The sequence below is a fragment of the Natrix helvetica genome, assembly GCF_964273705.1.
Source record: "Natrix helvetica genome assembly, chromosome: 5".
NCBI classification, from domain to species: domain Eukaryota; kingdom Metazoa; phylum Chordata; class Lepidosauria; order Squamata; family Natricidae; genus Natrix; species Natrix helvetica.
In genome coordinates, this window is record NC_138551.1 from 52032968 (window position 1) to 52054488 (window position 21521).

At 37.9% G+C, this 21521-nt stretch overlaps 2 protein-coding genes across 3 annotated transcripts in view; one reads left to right on the top strand and one right to left on the bottom strand.

Annotated features, from left to right (window-relative positions):
* Window positions 1-2227, bottom strand: part of ARL3 (ARF like GTPase 3) — a 31892-nt gene extending 29665 nt beyond the window's left edge. Inside the window, exon 1 of one of the 2 annotated variants that reach the window (XM_081953991.1) lies at window positions 2072-2227. In XM_081953991.1, coding sequence (XP_081810117.1) covers window positions 2072-2074 — 3 coding nt within the window. In that variant the 5' untranslated portion in view covers window positions 2075-2227. The other variant, XM_081953990.1, reaches the window with a different exon arrangement.
* Window positions 2228-2386: 159 nt separating this feature from the next.
* SFXN2 (sideroflexin 2) overlaps window positions 2387-21521 on the top strand; it is a 35571-nt gene continuing 16436 nt past the window's right edge. Inside the window, exons 1-7 of the mRNA XM_081953727.1 lie at window positions 2387-2452; window positions 7108-7201; window positions 13116-13279; window positions 14508-14678; window positions 18132-18230; window positions 19068-19143; window positions 19808-19893. Coding sequence (XP_081809853.1) covers window positions 13122-13279; window positions 14508-14678; window positions 18132-18230; window positions 19068-19143; window positions 19808-19893 — 590 coding nt within the window. The 5' untranslated portion in view covers window positions 2387-2452; window positions 7108-7201; window positions 13116-13121. The remainder of the gene's footprint in view (window positions 2453-7107; window positions 7202-13115; window positions 13280-14507; window positions 14679-18131; window positions 18231-19067; window positions 19144-19807; window positions 19894-21521) is intronic.

The window sequence follows — 21521 nt, forward strand, 5'->3', positions numbered from 1 at the left end:
GAAATCAAGCTGAGGGAAATAAAATGCATGAAGTACACACCAATTATGTTAAGGCTGGAATGTATAACATAATTAATTTCCACATGGCAGTATAGATGAACAAAGTAAGGATGGCAGAGATTGCTACAGGTTGTAGGGGACTCTCAAGGTTTGGGTATTTTCTACCAAGATCATATTCTTTAAAGGAAAATCCAAACAAACCTCAACTACAAAAAGCTCTAGATATATCAATATTTCATCAGGATTCACTGAAATAAAATCTTAATGCAAAAAGGAGAAATTTCTATTCTTCAATTATAAGAAAGATTTTTATTACGGAGCTGTGACTACTGGCCAGTCAAGTTGTTCTTGCTCAGCTAGTTCTCCCATTTCACTCCAAGAAAATATTGTAGAGATATTTTTTCTGTTAAATCATGCCTGGATAAGTGTCTGCAGTTTTCTTGGCAAGGTTTTTTAGAAGTGGTTTTGTTGCTGACTTCTTCTTAGGGCTGAGAGAAAGTCCCCTAGCTGGCTTTGTGCCCAAAGCCAGATTACAACGTACTTTTCTGGTTTCTAATCCGATACCATGCTTAGGTAACCAACATATCAACACTAAATGGAATGTACAGAATATACATATAAGAATTAAGGAAGCTGCTGTTTCAATACTTATTATGTCCTATCTTAATGTCCCTAACTACTATAAATGGCAATGGAAGAGAGACAGAAGCTTTATTTTGGAGGGACATTAAAGGACAATTTCTGATTCATCCTAAATGACAGAAAACGGGTACTTTGAGTTTATGGAATCCAATTTATTTTTTTATCAGATTTCCAAGATCCATAAACCTCTTTGTTTTCTATGGCATACATTTATGCCCGTAGGATTGTTTTTAGTAGCAAATCTGAGTGGAGTTTGATCTCTTTAGTCTAATATTCTCTCCCAAATGCTTCTTCTTTATTTCAGCAGCTTAATCAGAAATTGTTGCCAAACTAATATAGCTCACCAAAGACATACTATTAAATACCACCCAGAGTTCTGAGAGTCAGGCAATAATAATTAATAATAATTACTATTATTAAATATTATTCTAGCTGTCCTCCATTCACAAGCAAAAGAACAGCAGTTACCCTGTAAGTATCACCAATCCCCTTTCACATTTGCTCCCTCACTTTTTCCTCTCCCTGCCCCTCAATTCTGTTCAGAATGTGACAGTAGGATTACATAAGGTGTAGAATCCTTCTGCCTATCACTAATTTAGCGTGATAAAAAGAAACCTCTTATATGATACCTGAAGGGCTTTTAAATACTTATGTTCTGGATGGAGTCTAGCTGGGCAAATTGACCACCTATGGCATATAATCAAAAGAAAATCTCTGGCTATTAGAATTAGAAAAATATCCCTTTTTTTCTAACATAAAAAACCCTCTAGAAAGATGCATTTGAACACTATTTTTCAGGCACTTTTGCACCTTAAGGGGGAAAAAATGTCAGGACTCCACCTGAGCCATTTCCACTTCTAAAATGGGTCAGTTCGTCCCCATGAGACTCCAGGTTACAAAGGCTAAGCTCCTCAACAGTCACATGTCTCTATAAGATTAAGAAACTGTCTTTTGAATGGCACCAGTCCAATGCCACAGATAGAAACGGTCGCCATAAGACCCGGGGCTTCGCAGTAACTCACATAAATGAATAGTGAATCCTGATTTCAGACTCCCTTAACAGTTCCAAAGAGCACAGTACAGTAGGTAAGCACATGAGATGCACACCCACTAAAGCCCTAACCCTTTTTATCATTCAACCTCCTCTTCCTGGTAGTCGTTTTGAACAGTTTCTCCAATCAGAAAGGCAGGGGACCATTCACACTCCTCACCACCACCCCGCCCCCCCCCCTTTTATTTTATTCAGGCCCATTCAACCACTTCCAGCGCTTTGGACCGGGCTCCCCTCCGTACCAAGCACTCCGTTCCCGAGGAACGGCTCTCTTCCACAACCATCGGCACCAGGAAATTGAGTGGGGGGGCAACCATAATTCGCCCTCCCCGCCCTCCTCCGTCCCCGGCTCTCTCCCCCTTCCAATCTCACACTCACCATCCTCTACGCGGCTCTCGGTTACCATGGGCAACTGCGGCAGGCGCGTGCGCACTGCATCCCTCTTACGTAGAACGTCCGTCCCGGGTGCTCTCTGGGCGGTCCAAAACGAAGGAGGGACTTAACTCCAGAAACACCGCCCACTGGCTTCTTCTTTAAAAAAGAAAAAAAGAGCGCGAGCACGTTCCGGTCAGCGCATGCGCATTAAACGAGGGACCAGCACATTCTTTCTTGGGTGAAGAGTCTTTGGATTGGTTGCGAAGGGCCACGCGTCCCAACTATTAGGGGGCGGGGAGATTAGGGGGGGGGGGATTAGTTATTACCCATGTGCTTTCAAGGGGAAGGCGTGTGTCTTGCCGAGTGGTGCTTGGCGAGTTACAGGTAGGAGTTTGAACTGGAAAGACTATGCGGAATAAGTGCTGTCTTTCAACCCGACAAGGGAGGAGGGAGTGCAGGGGATGAGAAGGCTCGCTTCTGACGTTAGTGGAAAACTGGCCCTAGGGTTTTCTGATAGGAATGAAAGGATGGGCATGGGATGGTGGCAATATCAAGGGGGAATCCAGAGTCCTACCCAGCAGAGAAATATGGTAACCACCCAAACTTTCATAAGTTTGACTTATGATTTACAGGTTGACTTTCATAAACTTTCTGCTTTAAGTAAATTAATTGGCAGATCTACAGATGCCAAAACGATTAACGCCCATCTCCCGGAACTCGGTGTTGTCTTGGACTGCAACAACCCATAACTTGAGGACATAAATTTAGGGAATTACTGTCAGTCACTTAGGTTCAGCGAATATAAAAACTGGAGGGGAGGGGGGAATGAAGTATAGCTGATTTAGGGCTCTAAAGGTAGATTGTTGTAGAAGGAGCCATTTCGAATGGGAAAGATGTAAAATCAAGCCAGGTCTTGAGTGGTAAATGATTCATGCCAGTATTGCTTTGAAGATAAATCTCAAAAGTACTGTAATGTGAAGGTTTTGAGCGCACAAGCAATGGCCTGCCTGCCTGCCATATATTACAGCAGATCAACCAAGCTGTCCTGTGGTTTTTTTTTATATTCTCTGAAGACAAGAGGTTTATACAGCTGTAGCTAATAAATATGTAGTATGCAGCGGTACATATTTATGTTAAAAGAAATATAGCTTTACTTATAGCCTGTATTGGTTCCACAAAAATAGCAAACATCAGGGCCCCAAATCTCTTTTCATCTAAAGGTGAATGTTTGTAGCTCAGGGTTGAAATGATGGGTCCTTGGTGCTCTCTAAATCTGATAGTTTTCTTGCAGAGATTTCTGCTAGCCCTCGTGATGTTATCTAGTTTGGGTAATGAAACCTGTGCAAGAAAACAACCAAGCTCAGAAAGCATCAAGGACCTCATTCTCATCTGGATATTTACCAGATTTCTTTAAACTTCAGCACATTATACTGTGTTACATGTCCTCAGATTGTGCCCTGACGTGTAGAGTAGTAAATGACTTTTTTTCTCATCTACTAAAATTTAGTTTCAATGAACTATCCCTCACAAATGCTTTAAGTGGTGTAATGGAGGCTGATCAAACTGATATGCTGGCACAGAATGTCTGATCTTTCAAGAAATTAAATATTTTGCAGCCCAGCAATAATGAAAATAAGGAAAATTGTCCAATTGGCTAAGGATGTACAACTTTGCCTATAGAAATATTAGAAAATTGAAAACAAGAAACCTGAAAAAGCAAAGAATGAGGCAACATAGTTTTTTTTTAATGGGGTCATAAAAAAGAGAAGATAGGGCAGTAGGCAAATAAGTATAGAATCAAGAGGATCTAATCAGGGTGTTTGTTCTAAACACTTTGCAGTGAAATATATAAGGAAGGACAGACAAAAATTGCAGGTTGGGTGAGATAAAGAACCTAACTACTGCAAAGATTTTTGTTTACTTGATGAGCTCAAAAATTAATGTAATGGTTCCTGGGGGATAGTTAGTATAAGTGTGTTTCTACCGTGTTTCCCCCCCCCCCCCAATAACCACTTTTACTTATTTTAGGGGAGATCTTATTATTTTTGAAGTGCAGGAGGCAGCGAGTGTGGTCACCTCATGGCTGCTGCTGTGTTGCAATATTTTTGGGGAGGGCTTATTTTAGCGCATGCCCTCAAAAGCCAGATTGAGTTTATTTGGGGAGGGCTTATTTTAGCGCATGCGCTGAAAAGCCAGATTGAGTTTATTTGGGGAGGGCTTATTTTCACGGAAACAAGGTAGTATTGAAATAGTGGCAGTGGAAAGGCTTTCTTCATCTTGGTGGTCAGAGAGGTTCAAGAAGCTAAGGATGACAACTCTGCTTATACTCTCCAGTATGTGGGATTGCGCTTTAAATTGATATTTCCATTAAATTTTCCACCACTACATGAAAATATTTTTGCCTAAGAATTCATGACCAGCTATGAACTTTATGACAATATGTGCACATTTAAATTGATCCTGTGATGGCATATCAGCAACACTTCACTCTCTATTTTTCATTCTGTCACATTGTTGGAAGATCCTGCGGGAACACCTCCCAGTCATTTAATTTTTATTATTCTAAATAATGTAACATCACACGTTCTATATTATTTATTAATTTAATGTTTCAATCATCTTTCATGTGTATGCACTTTAAAAAAAATACTCAAAATTATGAATGTGTATGAAATACCACTAATCCAATGCTAATTATTTCAAGACCTCACGTTTATTTCTTCTACTGAGATAATGGATTACAGGTAGTCCGTGACTTACAACAGTTTATTTAGTGACTGTTCAAAGTTACAACAGCACTGAAAAAGTGACTTATGACCATTTTTCACACTTATGACCATTGCAGCATCCCCATGGTCACGTGATTTATATTTGGATGCTTGACAATTGACTCACATTTATGACGGTTGCAGTGCCGTGGGGGTCATGCCATCAACTTCTACAACCTTCTGACAAGCAAAGTCAATGGGCAAATCAGATTCACTTAACAACGGTGTTACTAATTTAACAACTGCAGTGATTCAGTTAATAAATGTGACAACAAAAGCCGTAAAATGGGGCAAAACTCACATCAAATTTCTCAGTAACAAAGATTTTGTGACCATAAGTTGAGGACTACCTGCATTTTGTGTGAATTTTTTTTAAAAACCCACTTACCGATCTATAGACAAATGTCTTATTCTATGGTCACTGAGTTTACCATTAAGTCTCAGTACATCAAGTTTTTCAGATCAGCTTTGCTCTTTATTAACTTTCCCATTGTTGGTTTAAGAGTGATGACATAAAATATTCTTTTGCAAGCTGATTGGCTTTTGCAATATACAGGGCTAGCTATTTTGCAGCTACTCAGGCAGAGCTAACTTAAAATTTGGCAGGGGTGGGGACTGCAAGAGAATATGTTACTTGACCAAATCCAGGTCTTTGCTTTGGACAAGATGAAGAGCAGGGTTCTTTCTCCATCTCCCCCCCCCCCCCCTCACACACACATTTTTCTTCCCGTCTTGTTAAAAACAATGCAATTATGAAGGAAAATTGCTGCAGCTGTTAGTTGGGGACATGTTTTGCTGGCACTTTGAATCATCAGGAAATTTTGGCTCAACTTAAGACCACCCTGAACATTGAAAAAAGAATTGAAGATTTCTCAGCAGCATTAAAATATTGCCCCAGAGAAGATTCTAAGTGAACGTGTCAGTTATACCAGGAAGAATCAAATCAATGATCTTTTCAGTATAGTTAATCTCATTCGATTTCAAGGTTGACTCAGCCTTCCATCCTTCCGAGGTGGGTGACATGAGGACTCAAATTGTTGGGAGTAATATGCTGACTCTGTAAACCGCTTAGAGAGGGCTGTAAAGCTCTGTAAAGGAGTATATAAGTCTAAGTGTTATTATTGCTATTTCAAATCACTATGAAAAATGGTATAGAAGTTATAGAATAGTTAAGGTTTCAGGGAAAGAAACCAGTATATGAATAACTCCATATGTGACCAGATACAAACTGGTTTCACATTTTGAGCTATGACTTGAATCATTACAGTTTGTTAGTTGGATGCATGCAACGTTTAAAGCCATAAATGATGGTTTATGAACCAGAGTTGTCAAGCTTTCATAAAATAGTAAGCCAAAAGTATACAGACTTCACAATGGTTTGGAGGAATGTTTGAATTCCAAGAAAGAAAACTAAATAGAAATATTGCAGACATTTTTTAGAATGTAGATATTCAAATATCTTAAATGTAATGGGTCGTTCTTTATCCACCTCCATTTTGCCAGCTTGTTTAGGAAGGGAGCACAAGTTTTAGAAGCCAGATTTTTTTTTTAAATGACCAAACAAGAGTAGGATGATACATGGAGTTATTCAGTGCTCCACATTTGATTCAGAAGAAATTCTCAAGATGCATGAGAGATCCTGCTTGTGACTCATTAAAGCAGATGGATCTGTTTCTATGATTGTGCAATTGCTGACTTAATGAATTGCCAAAGGTTTACATTTATGTTTCCTTCCATCTGAAATGCCTCTTCCTTATCGGATCCAAAACATCATACTTCCAATGCATAATATTTAAATGAGACTGAAGTATGGTAGTGTGTTACATCCAGGGAGTAAATATATTCCCACTCAGTTGTAATAGTGACTGTGTTTTTTTGTTGCAGAATGAAACCTGTTTCCATTTACTTTCGCTTACATTGATATATACACTATGTCATCGAATCCATTGCTAAGTCCAGGCAAACCTTTCAGGAAAATTTCCTATATGTTTATGCTACTTAATGTGTGTTTTATTTCTTAAATAAATATGAGAATTTATCTCTGAGATGTTGTTCCTGGCATGGAAAGCAAGGATACTTTAAGATTGTCAGAAACTCTTGGTATTTTACATGCTGACATCTACAAATAGAACGACTTAGTTGTCCTTGAGTTCAAACCTGTGTAAAAAGTTATTTCTATAGCCAAAGGGGGTAAAGTTGTTAGGCAAGATTCATTGATCAAATTCCAAGAAGGAATTGATGTGTTTAAACAGATTTTGTGTTTATTTTCAGATCCCTGAAAACATCTTAATCCTGGCCGTAGATTAACCACCATTGCAGACAATCTACCTTTGACTGATAGAATTCCTCTTTGGCACTTAACCAGGTAGTGTACATATTCTCAAGCACCATCTTCCAGTTTACCAGTTGGATTCAAAATAATATACAGGACATAAAAACATAGTTGCTGTGTTCTTATACTGTGTCTAAATCAAATTATGGTTTTAAATGTCAGGTTCCATACAACACTGAGCCATAAATTATCTAATTGTCATTTAGCCTTACGTAATATGTTGAGCAAGCCTAGTCAATATGTGGTAAGTTTATATTTGTGGGAATTATTGGATCTGGAGAAGGATTTGCTCAGCCCCATAAATAGGAGATCCGCAGTTGGTGATGCAAACCATATAGCTTTTAGTATTTTAGTTCTCAGTTCCATGTACAAATTGGATATCAATCTATGTATAGTATCCAAATATGGGATTGCAGTAAGGAGATCCTTTCTGTTTTGTGATATTCCAACTTATTTTACAAATTTAAATATGATATAATTAAATAATTATGTGTGAATGTTTTAATTTCTTCTTTCTAAAAACAATCCGTGCTTCTTTTCTGCTCTCAGTGTCTAGCCCCTCTTTCCATCAGTTTTCAGTCCTGTGGTCAAAGTCCTTTATATTTATGTTGCTTTCTGCAGCTCTGTACCGGTAGTTTTAGTTATCTACTTAAGAGAGCGTGCTGTCCATTAACAAAAGAAGTTGAATATTTACTTAGCAGTCAAGGGCATTTAGTTCTGTTTTGGCCCTATTCTTTTGAGATCTAATTATTTTGTAACAAAAAGCTAACCTATATACTTGCTGAATAAGATAACTCGATTTAAACTGCCTGTAAAAAAGTTTTGGCACATTTTTACTATGAATATTTTAAAATCTTACATATATTCTGGTTGAAGAAGAGTTTTTGTTGTCCTAATTCTCAACAGAATGACATACTAAAGAACTCAGAACTTTCACACAAATATAGTATAATCTATTGTGAGTATTAGGAAAAATTCAGAGTGTTTTTAAAAAAATGTAAGCTGCATTTTGTTTTGAGTGAAATTTTTGCTTTTTCACCACAGTAAAATGAACTTTGGTTTACAAATCTTTCCCACATTCTTGACATTGCAGCTGCTCTTGATATTATTCTTCCAACCATGTCAAAAACAAAATCAGCATGTTCTGCCCTACCTTCTTTTTTGTTTTGTTTTCTTGATTACATGGAGTAACTTGTGGTTAAGATGTTGAATTAGAGTAAAATATGACCTTATTTTTCATCTGAGCATAGCACTCTAAATCCTTTTATTACCTGTTATCATAACTGCTTTGTATGGCAAGTCTGTTATTCACATATATTAGCTTATTCCAACTTGGTCTCTTCTTGACAAGCAACAAATTTTGCAGCCAAGGGTAGTGTTGATCCAATATAGCAGGGGGTGGTTGGGCTGAGTAAAGTGTTGTACACAATAAAATAAAACTAAGTTTTGTCAACGTTCATTCAAGTGTTCGTTAGAGAATAAGAGCAGAACAAAAGGTGTTCATTTTATCTGTTTATTCATCTGTGCTTCAAAGACAGTTCTGCTGGCAATAAACAATATAAAGAATTATATTGTCTCAAATTGCTTTGTGAATTTAATAGAAAAACATCTAATAAAGCTTTCAGTGGTGACGTTTCACACATCATGGTTTAGAATGTGTGAACTATTAAATGGTATCCCATGTTAGCAAGTATTTTAACTAAAATTCCAGGTTTATATCAAATGTGCCGTAAATCAACGAAATAAGAATTTTCTCATGGCTGTAATTCAGGAGTGTTACGAAGAAGTGCTTATGTAATTCTAAACAGAATAAACTTATTTCTTTATATACTGCATTGTGATGAACAGTTCTCCAATGAATGTAAGGAGTATAGGCCTATATACATACAATAAAGAAACATCTTTTTTATTTGAACATGACTCCTGGTATCTTCATGGACATGTCCCCATAATTTAAACACAATTGAAATGATTTACCATTGCTTCTACCCCGAGTAGACTACCCCCCCCTTTCCGTGTACTGTGGTTTAAGCCCTGATAGTTTCCCACAGAGTGTCTCCCTCACAAATTGCAACATTCTCTGCTTATTTGTGAACCCTGCCTTTGTGTTTTATAAACTGTGGGGTTTAGCAAGATACTGTAAGTTAAATAGTACTTCTTTCACAGCCCAGTAAGCTTGTTGATGCAGACAATTTTTAAATAATTTTGCTAGTCTTGAATGCCTTTGCTTGGAGAAAAGCTTAAACATTTTGCAGGTTGGTTTTTATTATTAAAAATTAGTCTTGTGAGGTTCCTCTGTTTTAAGAACTCCCTTGCATCAGTATTTTAATTATTTTTAGCTTGCTTTTCCTTATAACAAACAAAAAAGATCTGATTGAAACATCATAAACAACCCCCCCCCCCCAATCTCAGACTTGCATTGTCACATTGTTGTCACATTTTCCCCCTTCACTGAGCTGGGGGATGTGGTGGCTCAGTGGCTAAGACGCTGAGTTTGTCAATCTGAAAGGTCGGCAGTTTGGTGGTTCGAATCTCTAGTTTGCTCCCGTTACTTGTCCCAGCTTTTGCCAACTAGCAGTTTGAAACCATGTAAAAATGCAAGTAGAAAAATAGGAACCACCCTTGGTGGAAAGTGCATTCTGCACACCTTCAGCGTTTAGTCATGCTGCCACATGACCACAGAGATGTCTTCGGACAATGCTGGCTCTTCGGCTTTGAAACGGAGGTTAGCACCACACCCTAGAGTCGGGAACAACTAGCACATATGTGTGAGGCAAACTTTTACCTTCTAAACCAGGGGTGGGCGTGGCCAGCAGGTGACACATCCCGGTCACGAGTTTGACACACCTGATCTATCCCTCTCTCCCTGTTTAAAGATCTTTGTCTTCATCTTGGTTATGACAAAATAGAGGTGAGTTTTCTTAGAGTTAAACCTTTCGAATTGTGCAGATGCAAAATTGTGAAAGACTTTTCTTTTTTTTTTACAATCAGTTGTTTCCAATAATGGCATACTGTATACTGGTATACTTTTTGCCTCAAAAAAGAGGCTGAAAATCTGGGTGCGTCTTATACACCGAATGCAGCATTTTTGCCTCCCGAAGTCACACCCCCTTCACAAAAATGGCTGTGCATAGCATTATAGAGGCTTTTAGAGAGCTCCTGGGGGCTGGGGAGGCAGAAATGAGCGAAAAACAGCCCGTCTTCCCCCTCCCAGCCCCCAGCAGCACTCTATAAGCTTTCTAAAGGCTATGCATGCATTTTTTTTGACAAAAAACGGGCCCATTTTTGCAAAAACTAGGCCATTTTTTGCTCTCCCCCCCGAGCACTCTGCAAGCCCCCTAAAGGCTATTCATGCCTCTCTTTTTTTTGGAAAAAAAACGGGCCCGTTTTCAAGAGGCTTGCAGAGTTCAAAAACTTTTCCCCCCCCTTTCGGAAAGCTCTTTAATTAGAGTGGTTGATGGGAATTACATTGATCAAGTGCTGTGCCAGCAGAAACAAAGTTTTAGGTGCTGCAGATTGTCAGCGATTTCCTTCTCCATCATGAGAATAAATAGAGCTGGAAACATCTACCTACCTACTCTCTCTCTCTCTCTCTCTCTCTCTCTCTCCCTACCTACCTACCTACTGTATTTATCTCTGTCTCTATCTCTGTCTGTCTCTCTCTCTTCTTTCTCTCTCTCTCCAAATACAACAAGACCAGCATACCTACACCCGTGAAAATCTACGAAAACATATATAGATAGATAGATAGAGAGAAAGAGACACAGAGAGAGAGAGAGAGACAGAGAGAAATACAGTAGGTAGGGAGAGAGAGAGAGAGTAGGTAAGTAAGTAAAGTAAGTAAGTCTACTCTCTCTCAACATGAGGAACTGTATTAAAGGGTCGCGGCATTAGGAAGATTGAGACCCACTGATCTAGAGGAAGGCATGGGCCATTGTAGAATATTAGCCCAGGTAGATTAGGGAAAAAGGGAGACTATATCTGTGTCAGGCCTGTAGTTATGTTCCTTTTAGGATCTTTGGACTGCCACACTTTCTATTATTTCACTATGCTGGTTCATTAGTGTAGTAATTGGGAGGGGGAATAGAATAGAAAAGAGTAGAGTTGTGGAATGTGTTGTTGTCATTCCTTTATAGAAGCCAAGGTCATCTTTTGTCTCTGCACCTGACCGGAACCAGCTGGGTGGAGATGCCAGCGTGGCCGAAGAAGATTGGACTATGTGATGGATTTATAGGTGTGGAGAAAAGATCGTGAACTTTCAACTGGGTGGAATCCCAGGAAGTTTTCAGATTTGGAATTCCACAGTTCGATGCCAACATGTCTGTCTTATTAAATTGGAACCTTAAGGATAGCTTTGCCTTGGACTCTGATTTAATTCTGCATGATATTTGGAACGCTGACAATCTGTACCTAAAACGTTAAACATTACTGCCATTGTCCAAATCTACATAACAATTAGGAGCTCGAAGAAAACATTCTTAGTTTGCTGCATTGGTTCTTAGAATTTTTAAGATTTCAGAGAATGGATGTGGGATGCATTAATGAATGTCTGCTGAGGACACCAACCAGTAAAAGACTGCTCATAGGCCTATTGGATTATATTTATGGTCTGTTTTAACACTGCACTAATTTTGAGGCTGACTGTTGACTATATTTTAAGAGAATGTACATGCAGCATTTCTTAGGAATGTGTAGCAATTATGTTAGTTTCCATTTGTACTAAGTACCCATTATGGAGAAAACAGGCCAATAAAAATCTCCTGCTTTGAGTGGATAGCATTTTTGAATGACTGAATATACACCCTGTGATCCGATTAATACCAAAGTTCATAGCTTGAACAAACATCATATAAGCTAGTAATTGTCTTTTCCACATAATTTCCAATCCTTTCAGAAACTTTATCAATTACAATATTTCAAATGTCCATGAAATTGAAGTGTTTATGTGAATTATCCATCTTTGGCCATGATCTGATCTTGACTTACACTATATTGCCAAAAGGATTCGCTCACAACTGAGTCTGATTATGTGGATGAGTGAACGAATACTTTTGGCAATATAGTGTGTATATCAAGCTTATACCTGATGGGATCCTGTTATTTAGGTGCAAAAAATATATAGCTTTTTTGGATTTTCCAGAATCTTTGTGTCTACCATGTTGAAACTAAACTCCTAGGTAATTGGGTTTTTAATTATTTTTTAAATTAGTGACAAAAACAAAAAAACCCACAAAAATAACAATCCATATATTATTAAAGAAATAGAACACATAGAATTTTTTTTAAAGTGAAAAAATAGAACAAAAAAGGAAAGAAGGATATAATGTATGTTATATGTATGTTAACAGTAAAACAGTATGTTAACAGTAAAAAGTTACAATTCGATAGTTATTTAATGCAATTATTATTCAAGTGCATATATGATTCTAACATACAGTTTTAGAATAGTTAGTATAGTGTAACTATTGTGTTTTTTTAACCTATTAAAAAAACTATATTGATGCAATTTGTATGTGTTATAGATTCAAAATCGCTAAATACGATTTTTGTAGTATGAAATGGTATATGAAATTGTGACTGAATGCTGGCTGTGCATAGTAAATAGAGCTGGTTCATTTGTTCTGAACAAGTGGCAAGGCTTATAAAGATTTTTGTGTACTCTGAATAAAATTGTATAGTCGGAGGATGTAGCAGCTGAATTCAGCAGCTGCCTTTTGCTGCCTTCCTCTGTTTGGCTTAGCAAGCAAAATTCTTATCTTCTCTCCACCCAAATCTGTGGGGCAAAGAATTGATAAATCAGTAGGACAAAATTCTAACAGGTACATTCTTCCTTTGTCTACAATTTTTAAAAAGTAATTCACCATATTTGGGTGACAGCTTGGCAAGAAAAGCAGAGAGCGACAGTGTTTATTTATAACTTGTGCTTTCTTCTGTACTCCCTCTGCAGTGAACAATGGCAAGTATTGCCAAATTTAATATTGATGCCCCTCGCTGGGACCAGAATACTTTTTGGGGGCGTGTAAAGCACTTTTTCAACATCACAGATCCACGGACGCTGTTGGTGTCAGAGCAAACGTTGGATTCAGCGAAGACAATTGTAGATAACTGCAGGTAATCAACTGGGAGGTTTGCTGAATAATATCAATCAAATTTGGGGCTTTTGTAAAATCTAAGAGTTGCCTCTGTTCAAATGTATCAATAAAACTAATCGATAGTAATCAGACATGTGATGACAGTCGCAAAGACAAATTTCATCCAATACTATAAAAGAGACACTTTACCAACAATATCAGACTAGAAAACCAAATTTGGCAAATACACATTAGTGACAAAATGAACAACATACATCCAGAATAGATGTTTGCCTTGTTGTGTGACATAAATTTAGTCAAAATACAGAAACCTACAGAACTTTTTTTTAAAGGAGAAATAATTGAGGTAAAAACAGTAAATTAGAACCAATTCCAATGTTTATAAATAATTTGATTTAATCCATCAAGTGCAATGAAACAGAATTTAGAACTTAATGTTTTTACTAATTTTTCTCATTTTTAACTTTAATTTATTTAAAAGGCGTTTCTGTTATCTTTTCCCCCTTTTTCATTTTCTTCACATGATTATGTGCATTTATTTGTGGAGCATTAACAAATAGTAATGATATGGCCTCTGAGTGAGATGAAATAAATCTAATATAAATAGATAAATACATTAAAATATCAATTAAAAATAAAACGATTCATTATTGTTAAAGTCATTATTGCCATTGGGTGTTGATAATTCTTAAATGGATACTCAAAACCTCTTCTGAGAACAGACTCTTTCACAAAAGGAAAACTTTCATTACGAAAGGATTTCCCTGCCTAGGTCTTGCTACTAGAAAATTAAATCTACATGAATTGAAATCCCACACTCTTGTGAATTGAAATGCATAATATTATACAAACAGAGCCAATCTCTGTTTATTATTACTATTATTATTACTATTAATATTACTAGACAATGAAACAACTGCCACAAGCACCTGATTTGATGCTATTGGAAGATTTAATCATTCAAAAGGACAATATTGTTGGTTTGCTTCTACTAATTGTGTTGAGTTTAGATTTTCTGCCTTGGGTATAAAGGTTTCTTCAATTTCTTGTATACAGCTCTGCACATTGCAGAGTCCATTGAGGTGCTTTGGCATACAACAAATTTGAATGTTGTTAAGACCCAACCTGCATTCACACTTGTTTCAAGAGAAACCTCCAGTGCACAATTTTTAAGAGGCATGAGATGTGTACTGATATCATTAAGAGGTATAAAACTAAGAAGGTTTTTTTTTTTTTGGCACCTCTAGGGCAGGTTTGGTACCCCCTGGAACGAGCGAGGAACAGCTTTTCTATGCCAAAAAGCTTTATGACTCAGCTTTCCATCCTGACTCAGGGGAAAAAATGAATTTAATAGGGAGAATGTCATTTCAAGTCCCTGGAGGAATGGCTATCACAGGCTGCATGTTGCAATTTTACAGGTAAGAAGAAGCATTTTTTTTCTGAGATTCATTGCTCTCTTTTCTCCTTCATTCCTCACCCAGTTATCTCACAGGCACTGCTTTATACAATATACATGGACATTCTTTGTTATCATCCTATACTGTTGCATTAATGCTGAGATTTAAGCAAGAATTGTATATTTTAGAACAAAATTTCCCAATATTTGGCATTAATCTCCATTAAGAAAGGCTTGTGGGATAGTCTAAAAGCAAGCTGCATTTCTGGCTAAAACAGCAGTGTCCCAGATTAAGATAAACAGTCTATACTTTGTGCAAATTAAATTCGGGGAGGTTGGGGGGGAAATTAATAAGATCAGGTATATATTAACCCTAGTCCAGGATGCTTTAATATGGATTAGCAGAAGCTTGGTTTTAGGGCACGATTGGGCCTCTTTATTTCATAATTCTGTGGTGTATTTATTTATTAATAAAACAACGGATGTAATACCTGTATCCAAAACAGTATCAGCGGGGAGAAATATGCCAAGCACTAAAATAGTTGATTTTTTTGCTTCCTAGTAAAATAAACTAGAAACCGTGGATGAAGTCATATTTCACTAACATGCAAAAACAAATAAGCCATATATGTTTTAGCAGGGTGCATAAACTATGACTCTGTGTGTGTTGTTGTTGTTTTCCAATACTTAGAATAGAGGTACAGTGGGGCAAAAAAGTATTTAGTCAACCACCAATTGTGCAAGTTCTCCCACTTAAAAAGATGAGAGAGGCCTGTAATTGGCATCATAGGTAGACCTCAACTGTGAGAGACAAAATGTAAAAAAAAAGACCAAACAATCACATTGGCTGATTTGGAAATAATTTATTTGCAAATTATGGTGGAAAATAAGTATTTGGTCACCTACAAACAAGCAAGATTTCTGGCTCTCACAGACCTGTACCTTCTTCTTTAGGGGGCTCCTCTGTCCTGCACTCATTACCTGTATCAATGGCACCCGTTCGAACTTGTCATCAGTATAAAAGACACCTGTCCACAACCTCAAACAGTCACACTCCAAACTCCACTATGGTGAAGACCAAAGAGCTGTCAAAGGACACCAGAAACAAAATTGTAGACCTGCACCAGGCTGGGAAGACTGAACCTGCAATAGGCAAGCAGCTTGGTGTGAACAAATCAATTGTGGGAGCAATAATTAGAAAATGGAAGACATACAAGACCACTGATAATCTCCCTCGATCTGGGGCTCCACGCAAGATCTCACCCCGTGGGCTCAAAATGATCCCAAGAACGGTGAGCAAAAATCCCAGGATCACACGGGGGGACCTAGTGAATGACCTGCAGAGAGCTGGGACCAACGTAACAAAGGCTACCATCAGTAACACACTACGCCGCCAGGGACTCAGATCCTGCAGTGCCAGACGTGTCCCCCTGCTTAAGTCAGTCCATGTCCGGGCCCATCTGAAGTTTGCTAGAGAGCATTTGAATGATCCAGAAGAGGATTGGGAGAATGTCATATGGTCAGATGAAACCAAAATAGAACTGTTTGGTAGAAACACAACTCGTCGTGTTTGGAGGAGAGAGAATGCTGAGTTGCATCCAAAGAACACCATACCTACTGTGAAGCACGGGGGTGGCAACATGCTTTGGGGCTGTTTTTCTGCAAAGGGACTAGGATGACTGATCCGTGTACAGGACAGAATGAATGGGGCCATGTATTGTGAGATTTTGAGTGCAAACCTCCTTCCATCAGCAAGGGCATTGAAGATGAAACGTGGCTGGGTCTTTTAACATGACAATGATTCCAAACATACTGCCCGGGCAATGAAGGAGTGGCTTCGTAAGAAGGTCCTGGAGTGGCCTAGCCAGTCTCCAGATCTCAACCCCATAGAAAACCTTTGGAGGGAGTTGAAAGTCTGTGTTGCCCAGCGACAGCCCCCAAACATCACTGCTTTAGAGGAGATCTGCATGGAGGAATGGGCCAACATACCAGCAACAGTGTGTGCCAACCTTGTGAAGACTTACAGAAAACGTTTGACCTCTGTCATTGCCAACAAAGGATATATAATGAAATATTGAGATGAACTTTTGATACTGACCAAATACTTATTTTCCAGCATAATTTGCAAATAAATTATTTCCAAATCAGCCAATGTGATTGTTTGGTCTTTTTTTTTTTTTACATTTTGTCTCTCACAGTTGAGGTCTACCTATGATGCCAATTACAGGCCTCTCTCATCTTTTTAAGTGGGAGAACTTGCACAATTGGTGGTTGACTAAATACTTTTTTGCCCCACTGTATATAACCTGAGATCCCAGGTCTTAGTGTAGTCTGGATGCCTGGTTTGTCTATTCTTCCTAAAAACAGGGCCAACCGAATGTTGACAGAAGAGAAAAATGATTAAGTATAAAGGGCATGATATAATAAACTCTTTTATTTTAATTTAACTTTCATTTAAATGTTACCATACTTTTGGTATGGTTTGCCTAACATAGTCTTCCCTATGCAACTTAAAAGTTATGTTTGATCCTCAACCCCTCAAAACATACACACTCTTGTTTTCCATCATTCAAATACCCACTTCAAAGGAATTAAAAAATCAGGTAGCCAACTTTATTTCACAAAACAAGTTATGAATTTGTCTAGCAATAATGTAGCTGACTTTGACTAATCCCGTAAAGCTGGACTTGAATGACAGACCACAAAGAAATACTCTGGCTGACAGAGTGGAAAGAAAGTCAATCCAGAAAATGGCAATGCTATAGTACTTAATTGTTACCAAGGACACTATAGGTCTTAAAACACCACCTCCATGTAATGGCTTTTTAATGGTAAAGAATTATACAGCCTAAAATGTATACAGGAAGTTATATGATAAATGAAATGTTGAGACTGCATAGCTTTCAACTAAGACACAATTTACTTAGTCAGTCTCACAAAGTGGAGCCAGATTTTGTTTCCCAATGCTTTGCAGTTTCTCAGTATACCCAGTGGCCTATGTTTACATTTGCCAGTCAAGCTTATATTCATCATACTAGCTAGGTTTACCCGATATGCTTGGCCACAAATTGCCACTTTTTAGCCTTGCATGTTGTGAGAATCCAGCCATCAACTAGCTTTTTTCCCCTGCTGCTTAATTACTGTTCTATAACTGTTCTATCTTTTGTTCTAATTATCCTTTTATTATTCTTTTTCTTCAGCTATTTTTTCATCTTTACTGTAAACGTGGAACTTTGTGCTTTGTTTACCTAGGATCCTTTCAGCTGTTCTAATTGCATTTTAGTAGACAGTTTTTGATTATGATGTAGGGTTTTTTATCATAAAACTTTTATAATAGTAATAATAAAAGCAGTGGTTGATCAAGGATAATACATGGGTACAGAAGAGAGATGACATTGGTTTTGTCACATTCAGCTATCTGGAAGACACACATACCAACTCAGATGCAGGAATTCACTTTTTTCTTTCTTTACAGAACAGTTCCGGCTGTGGTGTTTTGGCAGTGGGTAAATCAGTCTTTTAATGCCATTGTGAATTACACCAACCGGAATGCAGCTAGCCCCATCTCGGTCAAGTAAGTGTCTCTTCAGGATTACCTGACAGCATAGAGTTTTCATCCAATGCTCCTTATGATCCAATTACTTTGCTTTATCTTTGATCTACAGCACTCTCTGGAATCACATGAGGAAATACTGTCTTGGGGTGTAGACTCAGTGTATATGGTCAAGTTTTGCTAGACATTGTACTTTATCATTTGGATGCATAGTATTTCCAGAACTGACTTCAGGGAATAGGAAATAGTCAACTGTTGGAAAGGGACAATCGAGATAGATCTACTTTTGCTGCTCCTGTGTGTAGCTTTCATGGTTTATTCAACACAGAACTTTATTTCTGAGTATCAGCTGGAGTGGGATAAGTGTCGGATGGGACTTGAAATGGGGAGGTAGCTATATATAAAGGATTTTATGCTCAGCCCAATAGAATTACCTGTGACTTCATGTATCAGAAGGAGTCTGGCACATCTGTAGCTCACAAACACATTTAATCCTTTTTAAGAAAATTAATCTTAAAAGGGCGATGCCAAATTCCTCTTGATTTTCAGCTGTCATAGGTTAACCTGGTTTTTCTGTTACATTGTCTACTTCGACTTCGTGGCCATTCTTTATTTCCTGGGTGTGTCACAGAACTAGATGTGTAAAACATGTATCTCTTTATATCGTAGATCTTTCATGAGAAGCCACAAGTCCATGCAGAAAAAGTTTTTCACCAAGCTCATCCTTGTTTAAAATATAAGGGCTGTGATTACATTTGCCTTTAAAAATTTATGATAGGACTCTTTATTACACAACTGCAGTTTTAAAATGACTAATGCCACAACTCCTATTATTTTATATTCCTCTGGATAATTTAGGCAAATTGGAGTGGCTTATTTCACCGCTACCAGCACTGCCTTGGCAACTGCTGTGGGACTCAACCTTTACACTAAGGTACAACTCTAAAATGCTACTAAATTTAACCACAAGGGGGCAGCTGGCCCAAAAATGAGAGAAGGCATCCCTGGCCTCTTCCTGTAGGAACTTAGACCTGCAAGGAGCACAATTCTTTTCTTCAAAATCCCTAGTGCGGAGGAGTGGAATATCTTCTATCTCTAAAAGTTTTCTTTCCTTTGAGCTGCAAAATATATTCTCCCTTTCTTCCTTACTTCACCACTGCAAAGATTGTAAGCACCATGCGCTTTTCAGGCTAAGGACCACCCTTGTCTTTTGAGTTGACATACCAGGGGTTAGACTCAATTTTATTTAATTTGCATTTTCATTAATTAAACTAAACACAGTAAAAGGTTTCTCACATATGTACCAATTTTCTCTTGTATATTAAAAAAAAAACTCCACAGTGTTTGGTGAGGACTTTTATTGATGGGGTTGTGGAGTACTAAACTGTGACATTGAGAGGATGCGTATATTCTTGTATCCTTGGAACTGCAGGTTGCACACTTTGTTCGAAGGGACAAATTTAATTTGGGATTACAAGAATTTATATCAATAGAAGCCCACATTGCCTGTGGCCTCCATAGTACTGCTACTCAGTTCTTTTTACCTTTTCTTAGAAAGGTTAAGCCTGCTCCTTATTGCTTTATCTTCCTCCATACAGAGAGCACCATCCCTTGTGGCGCGTTGGGTCCCATTTGCAGCAGTAGCTGCTGCCAACTGTGTGAATATCCCCTTGATGAGGCAACAGTAAGTCTCTTGACGAAATCCCAGCACAAGAGGGAGAGGGGTGAAAGAATAACATGATGAAGGAAGGTTTTTCTTGGATATAATGCAAGCTTTGGTTTACTAAGACTCTTTAATATAAAATAAAATAATTTGCTTGGGGATGGGGATAGCTGCATTTTTTCTAGTGTAATAACTATCAGTCTTATAGCTGCCTTTCAAATTTACTACTGATAGCAGAAACAGGTAGCCAGATAACTATTTTTTACAGAGAGAAATTATTCCATTACCTTTGTGAAATTATCTGCTTCTACATCATTGGTCACTATGGTTTCCATCTCAGTCACTAGTTTTGGGCCATTAAAACATTAAATGAACAAATGTGGATCATTAAAATCAAAGCAAGGGTTGTGTGTGCTAAACCCAAAAATGGATATGTTGTCTCTAATTAGTCCTTTAATTAGCATGCACCCAATATCCTCATGGTCTACAATACTGTTGAGCACATCCAAATGCCAGGAACCAATACTCTTGTACAGAGAAGATGGACCGCAGACCACTACATTCATTATTTGTTTTTGTTTTTTACATTTTATTTCTTGTCTTGTATGTTTGGGTTTTAAAAAATATTAGAATACTGTCTTGCACTCATTGCTTGACTTGACAAATATAATTAATGACTTGACCTGATAATCCAGTCAAAATGGCATCTATGCAACTCTCCCTTTGAATATTTTCCCTATATTCATTTATTTCCTAAGAGAAGGAAATAAACTTGAAAATTTTAATAGTCCCAATACCAATCTATAATACAGTATCTCTTTTGCATCCTAGCTAGCTGTTGCACATTCCTCTTGCCAACTGAATTAGATTTACCAACTACATATACAGTATAGGCACACAGCTAGCTATATCAATAAAAGCAAACAACTAAACATTTGAACCATATTCTAGTCACCAAAATAGGCACACTTATATTGTGCCTATGTACCTAAAGTCCAGATGCCTTCTTAAAAGCAGGTTAAAGACAAGTAGCAGGTTAAGCTATTTTTGACACAGAAGCAGATGTTAGATCTGGTATACTGTCTGTGTTATGTAGTCCTTTTTGCTTTCTGTTTCCTTGTTTCCATTTTTATCCCTCTTTTCAATTTGTATCACTACTTTCATTCTTCTTGCCTTGTGGCTCCCTTACCACCCCAGCATAGAAGGATGCAAAGTAGTAAATTAAATAATTCTCTCTGTCCTCAGTGACCCAACCCCAATTGGGCTACGGTTTATTTTTTCCCCTCCAAAGCCAGAATGGCTTCCTGGACTCTGGTGACAACTGGAAAAACTTCAAAAATGTCATTCATGGTCATGTTGTTCCTTTGCCCAGGGCTGAATTAATTGTTATGGAGAATGTTTGAATCAGTCAATTGTGATCCAAATAAAAGCAGCATATTTTAATCTTTTGTTCTTGCCCTGGTTATCCGATGATAATTTGCTCCCAGCCTGATGACCTTTTGCTTACAGAAGCTGCAGCACTGTCAACATTTTGTTGATGTCATCCTTACCTGTAAAGCTGCAATTCATTAAAAATTCCATGACATCACAGTAACTTAGCCAATGGCTTTAGGAGGAGTATTTGCAGGGAACTGGCTCCAGCCCAGTTT